This window comes from Capricornis sumatraensis, chromosome 23 (assembly GCF_032405125.1).
Source record: "Capricornis sumatraensis isolate serow.1 chromosome 23, serow.2, whole genome shotgun sequence".
NCBI lineage: Eukaryota > Metazoa > Chordata > Mammalia > Artiodactyla > Bovidae > Capricornis > Capricornis sumatraensis.
In genome coordinates, this window is record NC_091091.1 from 42,490,876 (window position 1) to 42,503,141 (window position 12,266).

Here is a 12,266-nt window from a genome sequence, read left to right on the forward strand (position 1 = left end):
CCGGGAGTTGGTGATGGACAGGGAAGCCTGGTGTGCTGCGATTCATGGGGTCGCAAAGAGTCAGACACGACTGATCGACTGAACTGAACTGAAACTCCCAGCATGCCAAATTCCAGTCCACAGACATGGGTGCAATTCCTGCCTCGTGGTTCCAGGGTATGAGGACATCACCTCATCTACTCTGGATGGTTGCATTCGCTTGCCAGAGTTATGGATAAGCTTTACTACGAGTTGTGCCATATGTTACTCAGAATGCTTTGTTTGCAAGTATTAGGATGGCCACTCACACTCTCTTAATTGGGGCTGGTGCCACGGCCTACATATCGAGGGTATTGAGCCGTAGGGCCAATTTCAGGTGCAGCTTGATCCAAAGTTCCAGTACTATTTTTCACCACGCACTTTTCTGACCTCTGCTTGGATTGTTCATGAGCTTCAGTGTCAGGTTGCTTCCTGCCCGGGGGCACTTGTCAGCCATAAGTCTCCTGCCACAGGAGGAAAGAGTCTTGTTCTCAAAGTTGAGCAGAAAGTCGTGGACGGATTGTGAAGAGCCTGCTGGTAATAGGTGCCTTCTCCCCAGTCATCTCCAAGTCCTCCAGTGATATCCAACAATTCCAAAGTTGTTTCAGGGTTCAAGCTTAAAAAAAAAAGATTCAAACTATACTTTTTGTGTGAAAGTACCTGAATACATACTGAGTGGAAAAGTGTTCCGAATAACCTTGGGCTGATGGAGTGGGTTCCCACGTAGGGTGAATGGCCAACTCGGTCCCTTGGTGGGAACTGGGAAGCTGTGTCAGCGGTCTTCTGTGGCAGAGGCTCATTCTACCCCAGAGGTCTGGGATGTAGGTTGCCCACTCAGGCTGTGGGCTTCCCCTCCTCCCACCTGCATCCTGAGACAGGATTCAGTCCCTGAATTGCTGAATGTGGGGAGGCCATCAGAGAACCTGCAGAGCGAGTCCACAGTCCACAGTCAAGCTTTCTATCACACAGTCATCGGAGATAAAGAGTGATGCACATGCTCAGTCAAGTCCGTATGGACTCACTACCTAGACCTCAGCAGCCTTTCCCTGGAAGAATTCTGAATCTCAGTCCTCAGTGCCTTTTCCTTCAGGGCAAACAGGAGGGTGACTTTTCCTGTCTCCTTCCAGGAACCGAATCGGGTTTGGCCCTGAGGCTGGTGAATGGAGGTGACAGGTGTCAGGGCCGGGTGGAGGTCCTGTACCAAGGCTCCTGGGGCACTGTGTGTGATGACAGCTGGGACACCAATGATGCCAACGTGGTCTGCAGGCAGCTGGGCTGTGGCTGGGCCATTTCAGCCCCAAGAGATGCCCGGTTCGGTCAGGGCTCTGGGCCCATTGTCCTGGACGAAGTGGGCTGTTCAGGGCATGAGACCTACCTGTGGAGCTGCTCCCACAACCCCTGGAACACACACAACTGCAGACACAGCGAGGACGCCAGCGTCATCTGTTCAGGTTGGTTTCCATGACCTCCGTTTTAGTGAGTGATTTTCTCCCAACAAGAGCTCTTCTTTGCACTGGGCTCCAATCACACTTATCTGTCATGGAAGATGGGTGGTTTCACAGATTCCATCGTTGGTAGATATTGGTCCTGGATTTCATGGATCCACTGCAGCCCCTTCTGTATTGACCCCCAGAGCAGGGGGGTGATTATAGGTTGGAAGAGCAAATTCCCCTCAGTCTTTCTTATATTGTGAAGCCTGATGTCTGAGCTTGATGTTTCATATTCAGTTATCCTGGACAAAACCCAGGCCACCCTTTTCAGGCCATGGAGTGACCGGGCATCAGCATCTCTCTCTCAGGGACCTGATGGGTTTCTTGCATTGCAACCTGGGTGCTCAGCCTGATCATGCTTCCTCTTTCTTGCAGCTGCACAGATCACCTCCTCCTCTCCAGGTGAGTCCCTGCAGCCCCACCCAGCCACACCCTTCTCTGAGATTCCACCTTTCAGTTTTCCAGAAGGAGAAGAGCAGTTACCTGGGTAGTCATTTCCTTCTGAGGAATCTGGAGGCTGTCTTTCAGGGAATGTTTATCAGTAGGATTCCCGTGTGCTGTTTCCTATCTCCCTTGAGCCCTCTGTTCCTTATCAGTTCCTGTCAGCAGCCAGAGGAGTGGCAAACCACTCCCAGGACTGAGATCATAGAGTTGGGATGCTTGCCTAGGATTTCCTTCATTAGCTTTTCTGTATGGTGAAAGGGATTATCTATGACCCTCTTTTGATATGGATTGCCTTTTGGCCTTATGGCCTCTATTGCTCCTTGTTTCCTTGGTAAATTGGAATGTCTGGAGTTTTTATCTTTATTTGAAGAAGCTACCTTGTAATACAGTATATAGACTCACACAGAATTCAATAAAGCACCCTTGTTCCACCAGAGACTTGGGTCCCCATGTCCTTCCTTCTCTCTCCCTCTCTCTCTCTATTTCTGGCTGATTCCCTGGAGCACGAAGGCCGGCTGCATAACCCAGGGAATATTAGCCTCTTTCCTTCTGTTACTTTCTTATCATCGACTTGGACCACCAGGTTCCAGTCCATTAAAGGACCCCAACAAGTGGTGCCCAAAACAGGGGCCTGATATACGCGGCACTTCAGACAGAGTGACTCAGGGCCTATTGAGGCCAGTAAGTACAAGGACATGGGCCAAAAAGCTGGAAAGCCCCTTCATTTTTCTACTTTACTTCATCATTTATATAAAGTTCAGAGACTTTCAGTTCACGCCAATGAGTAGACACTCGTCTTCAAACAATAGTTGAACAAAATCCCTGGTTCCTTATGAAGACAGTTTTAATTTAGAAATTTGGTACTGGGTAAAAGAGAATGTTGAATGAGCCGCCAGATGAGGAAAAATATTCCAATTGATTTCTGGCCCCTGTGGGCTCTCATTAAAGCTTTAATTCTGCCATTTCAAGGCAATTCTAGCCTTCTCGATATTCGACAACAGACAGAACACTTATTATATAAATATGAATTAGATGATGAAACTTTACAAAAGGCCCAGTTAGAACAACATAAAATATTTCAGAATTTTCCTATAAGCTCTCCCCAGGCTACTCCAAATGCTCCTCCTCTGCCAACAGGCACAAATCCAAAAGTCTCTCCTTTGCTGGAACCTAATGATTCTGATGACTCTCCTGAGACACTTTTTGACACCAAAACAGGCAATACTTTTCTGGATAATAATGATAAGGCCTTAGCACAAACTCATATTTGCAAAAAATTGCTACCTATTCACTCTCCTTTGTGACAGAGGCTCTCTGAATCGCTGGCTTTACAATCACAAGTCTCTGAAGCTGATGGTTTTTCCACCTTCCAAGTTTTAAGAAATGCTAATGCTCAAGGGCAAATAATACCTCAATATGAAGGTATTAACTTTTTTCACATGCAACAAATGAAAAAGGCTGTAACTATATATGGCCCACATTCGTCTTTTACTAGAGAAATTCTAAATGTTATGGTGTCTTCTATTGCAACATTTATTCCCTATAATTGGTGAACTTTAATAAAAGCTCTCCTTAAACCAGGAGAATATCTTCAATGGACAATGTGGTTTCAAGCTATAGCCAGAGATCATGCTATCAAAAACGCTCGAACTGGTGCTTCCCAAAATCAAATTACTTTTGAAATGTTAACTGGCACCGGACAGTTTGACGCTATAGAAGCTCAAATACAATGCCCTCCTTTGTTGCATGAACAATTAAAAACAGTGGCCCTTGAAGCTTGAGATAGAATTACTCCTCAAGGGGAGCCTACAGGTAGCTACGCTAAAATATTGCAAGGACCTAATGAAACTTATGCTGATTTTTTAGCTAGATTAGAAACTACTATTTCCCATACTGTAATCGGAGAAGAAGCCAAAAGGCAACTAGAGAAATTACTTGCTTATGAAAATGCAAATCAGGAATGTCAAAAGGCTATAGCCCCAATTCGTGAGACAGGGACTATTATTGATTATTTGAAGGCATGTCGCAATCTAGGATCAAAAACTCAAAAAATGTAAATGCCAGCTGAAACAATGGTTGCTTGCTTTAAAAAGGGAAATGAGGGATGTTTTATATGCGGGGATAAGAACCATTTAAAAAGGGATTGCCCTAAGAAAGCTGATAAACAACCTCCAAAAGTCTGCCCCCACAAACCTTCGGTCTTTTACTTGGCTGGTCTAGTTTGACTTCTAAAGGAATTACTGTTCACCCTGGAGTAATCGATTCAAGTTATTGTTATGCCCAAGTCGCGAAATCTCCCAATGACCAACAGGGAGCCGATATCCGATGCAAAAGCAAGAGAGTCTTTATTACCAAGCTCGAGCTGGGGCTCCCACCATTACCGACGCAGCGGCTATAGGGAGGAGCCCCGGGTTTTGGGTTACATTGCTTATATAGGGAGTGTTCATGAAAAAAAGAATTTCTAGGTAGGGGGACATCTGATTGGTCACTTTCTTTCGAAGGGTTGTGTGTTGATTTTTGATTGGTCCCTATTTCCTAGGTAGACCACAAGTTCCTGAACATTAAGTCAGGAGATTCTGGTCTGGGGTCCGATTGGCTCATGGGTGGTGGGGTGAGGTCAGGGGATTTCCAAAGGCTCTTTTCCCAGAACCTTACAAAATGGAGTTTTTCTGTTAACAAAATGGAGTAGTTTAGATTCTTCCGTTATAAAGGAGAAATTCAAATTATGATGTCATCTAAGATTTTATGGCAGTTCAAAAGGGGGGACAACATTGCTCAATTACTTCTTTTACCCTACATTTCTATTAATTCCTCTAATGATGTGTGGACAGGCGGATTCGGCAGTACAGATAAAAAATACAATCATATTTCACACAAGCTTGTATTCCCCGTCCTTCTGTTTTAGCCGTAGGAAACTTATAATTCAATGAGACTTTACGTTCTGTAACTTGTGTAAATTGCAAATTGTACACCTGTCTTCACTCTTCTGTTTCCTTAAGAAGTGAATCCCTTTTGATTCTTCTATCTCAACGTAATTTGTGATTACCAGTAAATCTCCAATGGCCCTGCGAAGAAGGCCCCATGGCCGGGCTTGCTTCCCAGTTACAGACTAAATTACTCTGATGATCTAAATGATTCGTTGGATGGCTGATTCTTGGCATTTGGGGATTAATAGCTATTTGCACCATTGTTGCCGTTGCTGGTGTTGCTTTACAAACCTCAATTCAAACACATAATTTTATCCAAGATTGGACTAAAGATGCTCATACTATGTGGGCCGCTCAGGCTCAGATAGATGAGGATATTCAGAATGAAATACAGGAACTTAAAAACAGTCATCAGATGGGTTGGAGATCAATTAATAGATGTACAAAAACAAGTGATACTAAAATGTGATTGGAATTCTACTCAATTTTGTGCTACTCCTGTTCAATTCAATCATAGTACCTATAACTAGGAGCAAATCAAATTTCACTTACAAAATATACATGATAATGCCTCTCTGAATGTACAATTGTTGCAGAAAGAAATCTTTGAAACCTTCTCTAAAAGTCTGCCCTCATCCACCACTGGGAATTTTATCTGGGCTAGACCCACGAGGATGGTTCCAAAGCATCACCCACAGCATTGGGTCTGGAACTGCAACTCTGGCGATTGTCTTGGCAATTATACTTGTTGTTTACCATTGCTTTTCTGAAAAAATTGCTAAAACTAAACAAACTCAAATGGTCAGGACCTTTTTTACAAATATAATAAAATAGGGGGAATTGTCAGGGAATGTTTAACAGTAGGGTTCTGTGTGCTGTTTCCTATCTCGCTTGAGCCCTCTGTTCCTTATCAGTTCCTGTCAGGAGCCAGAGGAGGGGCAAGCCACTCCCAGGACTGAGATCATAGAGTTGGGATGCTTGCCTAGGATTTCCTTCATTAGCTTTTGCATGTGGTAAAAGGGATTATCTATGACCCTCTTCTGATACGGATTGCCTTTTGGCTTTATGGTCTCAGTTGCTCCTTGTTTCCTTGATAACTTGTAATGTCAGGTCTTTTGATCTTTATCTGAAGAAGTATTAGCTTGTAATACAGTATATATACTCACACAGAATTCAATAAAGCACCCTTGTTCCACCAGAGACTTGGATCCCCACGTCCTTCTTTCTCTCTTCCTCTTTCTCTCTATTTCTGGCTGATTCCCTGAAGCACGAAGGCCAGCTGCATACCCAGGGAATATTAGCTTTTTTCCTCCTTTCACTTTCTTATCATTGACTCCAGACCACCAGATTCCAGTCAATTAAAGGACCCCAACAGCTGTCCAGTGACCAGTAGAATCCCCAGGACCAGGGTTGTCACTCAGCTGCCCCTGAAGGGACCTCTGGTCCCCTACCACCTCCTGCTGCCTGTGCCTCTTCAGAGCTGCTATGAGGGGAGACAGGATTAGGTCCTCTGATCATTTCTGTGAAAATAAGTGTCCCAGTCATGCCATGCAGAGCTGTGACCATGTTAGAAGCATGACTGAGTAGCAGACTCACAAATGTCTGCCTATTAAAAAAAATTCCTTCATGTTGAGAGCAATTCCCAAAATGATCCTTTGGCCTCAGTGATAATATCTGATGCTGAATAAGATGGGAACTTCTATGTACTGATTCCATATGGCCAGTTACACTGTTGGTGGGAATAGTCAAGGTTCTGAGATGACCTTATTAGGACAAGGATTTACTTTCTCCACCAAAGTGAGGACCTTGGAATTTAAATATTTTTAGCAGCATCCTAAAATCTCTTGTTTTCTCTTCTAGATTGGCGGACCCCAAAAACTACAACCACACAGGGTAAGTAACACATTTTTCCACCTGACCTACAGGCCTTGGGATTCACTCCAGTCCACAGACAGGGGTGCAGTTCCTGCCTCTTGGGTCCAGGTTCTGAGCTCACCTCCTCATCTACTCTGGACGGTTGCCTTCACTTTCCAGAGTTATGGATAAGCTTTACCTACGAGTTGTGCCATAAGATACCCAGAAAGCTTTTGTTTGCAATTATTAGGATGGCCACTCACACTCTCTTAATTGGGGCTGGTGCCACGGCCTACATATCGAGGGTATTGAGCCGTAGGGCAAATGTCAGGTACACCTGGATCCAGAAGTTCCAATACTCTATGTCCCCACGCACTTTTCTGACCTCTGCTTGGTTTGTTTATGAGCTTCAGTGTCAGGTTGCTTCCTGCCCGGGGGCACTTGTCAGCCACAAGTCTTCTGCCACAGGAGGACAGAGTCTTGTTCTCCACGTTGAGCAGAAAGTCCTGCAGGTATTGTGAAGAGCCTGCTGGTAATAGGTGCCTTCTCCCCAGTCATCTCCAAGTCCTCCAGTGATATCCAACAATTCCAAGGTTGTTTCAGGGTTCAAGCTTAAAAAAAAAGAAGATTCAAGCTAGACTTTGTGTGTGAATGTACCTGAATATGCACTGAGTGGAAAAGTGTTCTGAATAACCCTGGGCTGATGGAGTGGGTTCCCACGTGGGGTGCATGGCCGAACTCAGCACCTTGGTGGGAACTGGGAAGCTGTGTCAGCGGTCTCCTGCTGCAGAATGTCATTCTATCCCAGAGGTCTCGGATGTAGGCCGTGGGCTTCCCCTCCTCCTACCTGCATCCTGAGACAGGATTCAGTCTCTGAATTGCTGAATTTGGGGAGGATATCAGAGAATCCGCAGAACGAGTCCACAGTCCACAGTCAAGCTTTCTATCATACAGCCATCGGAGATAAAGAGTGATGCACACGCTCAGTCACGTCCATATGCACTCACTACCTAGACCTCAGCAGCCTTTCCCTGGAAGAATTCTGAATCTCAGTCCTCAGTGCCTTTTCCTTCATGGGAAACAGGAGGGTGACTTTTCCTGTCTCCTTCCAGGAACTGAATCAGGTTTGGCCCTGAGGCTGGTGAACGGAGAACACAGGTGTCAGGGCCGGGTGGAGGTCCTGTATCGAGGCTCCTGGGGCACCGTGTGTGACGACAGCTGGGACACCAACGACGCCAACGTGGTCTGCAGGCAGCTGGGCTGTGGCTGGGCCATTTCAGCCCCAGGAAGTGCCCGGTTCGGTCAGGGCTCAGGGCCCATTGTCCTGGACGAAGTGGGCTGTTCAGGGCATGAGACCTACCTGTGGAGCTGCTCCCACAACTCCTGGAACACACACAACTGCGGACACGGCGAGGATGCCAGCGTCATCTGCTCAGGTGGGTCTCAATAAGCTGGGTGTGCTTCTCTGGAGGCGCTTTCTTGCTCACATTTGGATCCTCTCGCAAAGCACTCTCTACATTTCCCTTTCCTTTGAAATCCTCCGAGTGTTTTTCTTATTTAGTATATTAGCTTTTATCTGGCCTCTGGATATGTAGTTTGAGAATTACAAAAACAAAACAAAACAAAAACAACGGAAAGTGCTGTTTCGCTCCATGCCCCAGTGCAAACCAGCGGCAAAAGAGCGCAGGTCTGCCAGGAGGTCTCTGAGCAGAGGGCATGGGCTGGGGCTGCCAGTGGCCCCGGTTCTGCCTCCTGAGTCCCGGACCATGGCCCTGCCAAGGAACCGGGAAGCACGGTCTGGGCACCAGGACTGCTGTGAACAGGGCAGTGGCCCCTGTATGACCTGCCAGGCACCGCCTTGTCACACCCTAAGGTCGAGCCTGACAGATTACACACGGGACGTGACCTGGAGCTGGAGCCCTGTCTCACTGCCTCAGTGGACCCATAAAACGTGTGAGCCTGGCAATTGACTGGGTACTCTGTGTCAGCAAGACACAAAGTCAATCACCTTGGTTTTGCATATAAGGGGTGCTAGTCTGCTGGGATATCTCAGAGGGAGTATCTCTGAGGGTCGAGAACAGTGGCGGCCCCGCCCTCCATGGCAGAGCAGGTGCACGGACTGACCCCTCACCTGGTCTGCATTTTACATCGCCCCCGTTATACCCTTGGAGCCAATTCTGTACTATGTGTCTGACGTGCCTTCTCTCTCCCCCAGCTGCCCAGACGCAGTCCACAGTTGTGCCAGGTGAGTCCTGCTGCCTTTTGAACCCAGGATGTCCTCTCCCCAGCAGTCAGCCCGTTGGCCCCCAACCAGTAGCCCCAGGAGGGGACTGAGGAGGTTTTTCACGTCTCAGTACCGGCCCTGGGCACTCTAGAGCATGTAGATGGTTCCAGATGATCCATAACACAGGCGTCCTCTGGACTGGCTCAGTGATTTCAGGACTTCGTGGCTACACAGTGTTTCCCCAGAGCTTTGGGTGACAGGGTGGTCTGTCCTGGGGTCACTTCTGCTTGAATGTATTCTCTGGACCAACATTTATGTGTATGGAGAGGACAGAGCTTTTTCCTGTCCTCCACCCCAGATGGAGACTAGGCAATGATCTTACCAAGAAGTACCCAGTCAGCAGGACATGCTGATGGCTCTGTGGGCTCTGCCGCCTCCTTAGATGAGTGTGTACCTTTGATGACATGATCTGGGCTCACAGCAAACTCTCAGAAAAGGCCTCTTCTCCCCAGACGGTGGAGCCCTGAGACCCCACTGGCCTGTTCCCGGTCATAGGTACGAGACCAGCCTTGATTCTCCCGACCTTCTTTGTAATCCTGCTCTGTTTCCCCTGCAGATTGGTGGTATCCAACAACTGACTATGGTGAGTGTCATTGAGATCCTGCTAAAGTCCCAGCAGCCACACTCCAGTCCACAGACATGGGTGCCGTTCCTGCCTCTTGGGTCCGGGTCTGAGGTCACCACCGGATGTAATCTGGATGGTTGCTTTCGCTTGCCAGAGTTATGGATAAGCTTTAATATAAGTTGAGCTATATGCTACTCAGAATGCTTTATTTTGCAAGTATTGGGATGGCCACTCACACTCTTAATTGGGGCTGATGCCACGGCCTACATATCGAAGGTATTGAGCCGTAGGGCAAATGTCAGGTACACCTGGATCCAGAAGTTCCAATACTCTATGTCCCCACGCACTTTTCTGACCTCTGCCTGGTTTATTTATGAGCTTCAGTGTCAGGTTGCTTCCTGCCCGGGGGCACTTGTCAGCCACAAGTCTCCTGCCACAGGAGGACAGAGTCTTGTTCTCGATGTTGAGCAGAAAGTCCTGGAAGGATTGTGAAGAGCCTGCTGGTAATAGATGCCTTCTCCCCAGTCATCTCCAAGTCCTCCAGTGATATCCAACAATTCCAAGGTTGTTTCAGGGTTCAAGCTTAAAATAAAAGAAGATTCAAGCTAGACGTTGTGTGTGAAAGTACCTGAATATGTACTGAGTGGAAAAGAGTTTCGAATAACCCTGGGCTGATGGAGTGGGTTCCCATGTGGGGTGCATGGCCGAACTCGGTCCCTTGGTGGGAACTGGGAAGCTGTGTCAGCGGTCTTCTGTGGCAGAGGCTCATTCTACCCCAGAGGTCTGGGATGTAGGTTGCCCACTCAGGCTGTGGGCTTCCCCTCCTCCCACCCGCATCCTGAGACAGGATTCAGTCTCTGAATTGCTGAATGTGGCGATGCCATCAGAGAACCTGCAGAGATAGTCCACAGTCCACAGTCCAGGATTCCATCACAGAGCCATCGGAGATAAAGAGTGATGCACATGCTCAGTCAAGTCCGTATGGACTCACTACCTAGACCTCAGCAGCCTTTCCCTGGAAGAATTCTGAATCTCAGTCCTCAGTGCCTTCTCCTTCAGAGGAAACAGGAGGGTGACTTTTCCTGTCTCCTTCCAGGAACCGAATCGGGTTTGGCCCTGAGGCTGGTGAACGGGGGTGACAGATGTCAGGGCCGGGTGGAGGTCCTGTATCGAGGCTCCTGGGGCACCGTGTGTGACGACAGCTGGGACACCAATGACGCCAACGTGGTCTGCAGGCAGCTGGGCTGTGGCTGGGCCATTTCAGCCCCAGGAAGTGCCCGTTTCGGTCAGGGCTCAGGGCCCATTGTCCTGGACGAAGTGGGCTGTTCAGGGCATGAGACCTACCTGTGGAGCTGCTCCCACAACCCCTGGAACACACACAACTGCGGACACGGCGAGGACGCCAGCGTCATCTGCTCAGGTGGGTCTCAATAAGCTGGGTGTGCTTCTCTGGAGGCGCTTCTTGCTCACATTCTGATCCCCTCGAGAAGCAGTCCCTACATTTCCCTTTTCCTTGAAATCCTGCGAGTGCTTTGCTTATTTAGTATATTAGGTTTTGTCTAGCCTCTGGGTATGTAGATGGGAATTAGAACAGAAACAGAAACCGAAAGTGACATTTCGCTCCATGCCCCAGTGTAAACCAGAGGCAAAAGAGTGCAGGAGCAGAGGGCATGGGCTGGGGCTGCCAGTGGCCCCAGTTCTGCCTCCAGTGTTTTGGACCGAGGCACCGGCAAGGAACTGGGAAGCACGGTCTGTGCACCAGGATTGCTGTGAGCAAGGCAGTGGCCCCTGCGTGACCTGCCAGGCGCCGCCTTGTCAACCCCTAAGGTCGAGCCTGACAGATCACACACGGGTCGTGACCTGGAGCTGGAGCCCTGTCTCACTGCCTCAGTGGATCCATAAAAGCTGGGAGGCTGACGATTGGCTCCGGGTCCACTCTGTCATCAAGACACAGAATCAATCACCTTGACTTTGGAAATAATAGATGCTGGTCTGCCGGGACACCTAGGAGGAGCATTGGAGCGTTGAGGATGGCAGAGGCCCTGTCCTCCGTGGCAGAGCAGGTGCACGGAAGGACCCCTCACCTGGTCTGCATCTAGCATCACCCCTTTGCCCACGTGGAGCCCATTCTGTACAATGTGTCTGACCTGGCTTCTTTCTCCCCTAGCTGCCCAGACCCAGTCCACGGTTGTGCCAGGTGAGTCCTGCAGCCTTTTAACTCACCCCACCTCCCCCCAGTAATGCCCTGAGCCCCCAACCAGTAGCCCGAGGAGGGGACTGTGGAGGATTTCCACCTCACAGTACCTGCCCTGGTCACTCTGGACCACAAAGACAGTTCCAGATGAGCCAAACACAGGCGTCCTCTGGACTGGCTCAGTGATTTCAGGACTTTGTGGCTACACAGTGTCGCCCCAGAGCTTTGGGTGACAGGGTGGTCTGTCCTGGGGTCATTTCTGCTTAAACGTATTCTCTGGACCAAGAGCTATGTGTATGGAAAAGACAGAGCTCTTTCCTGTCCTCCACCCCAGGTGGCATCTAGGCGATGCTATTACCAAGAAGTACCCAGTCAGCAGGGCATGCTGATGGCTCTCTGGGCTGTGCTGCCTCCATAGATGAGTGTGTGCTTTGGATGACAGGATCTGGGCTCAGAGCGAACTCTCAGAAAAAGCTTCTCTTCCGGTGAA

At 48.5% G+C, this 12,266-nt stretch overlaps 1 protein-coding gene across 1 annotated transcript in view; it reads left to right on the top strand.

Moving 5' to 3' along the window:
• DMBT1 (deleted in malignant brain tumors 1) overlaps nt 1-12,266 on the top strand; it is a 70,936-nt gene that overhangs the window by 23,428 nt on the left and 35,242 nt on the right. Inside the window, exons 5-12 of the mRNA XM_068961510.1 lie at nt 1,146-1,469; nt 1,884-1,910; nt 6,740-6,772; nt 7,846-8,169; nt 8,949-8,978; nt 9,574-9,600; nt 10,679-11,002; nt 11,750-11,779. Of these exons, the coding sequence (XP_068817611.1) occupies nt 1,146-1,469; nt 1,884-1,910; nt 6,740-6,772; nt 7,846-8,169; nt 8,949-8,978; nt 9,574-9,600; nt 10,679-11,002; nt 11,750-11,779 (1,119 nt within the window). The remainder of the gene's footprint in view (nt 1-1,145; nt 1,470-1,883; nt 1,911-6,739; nt 6,773-7,845; nt 8,170-8,948; nt 8,979-9,573; nt 9,601-10,678; nt 11,003-11,749; nt 11,780-12,266) is intronic.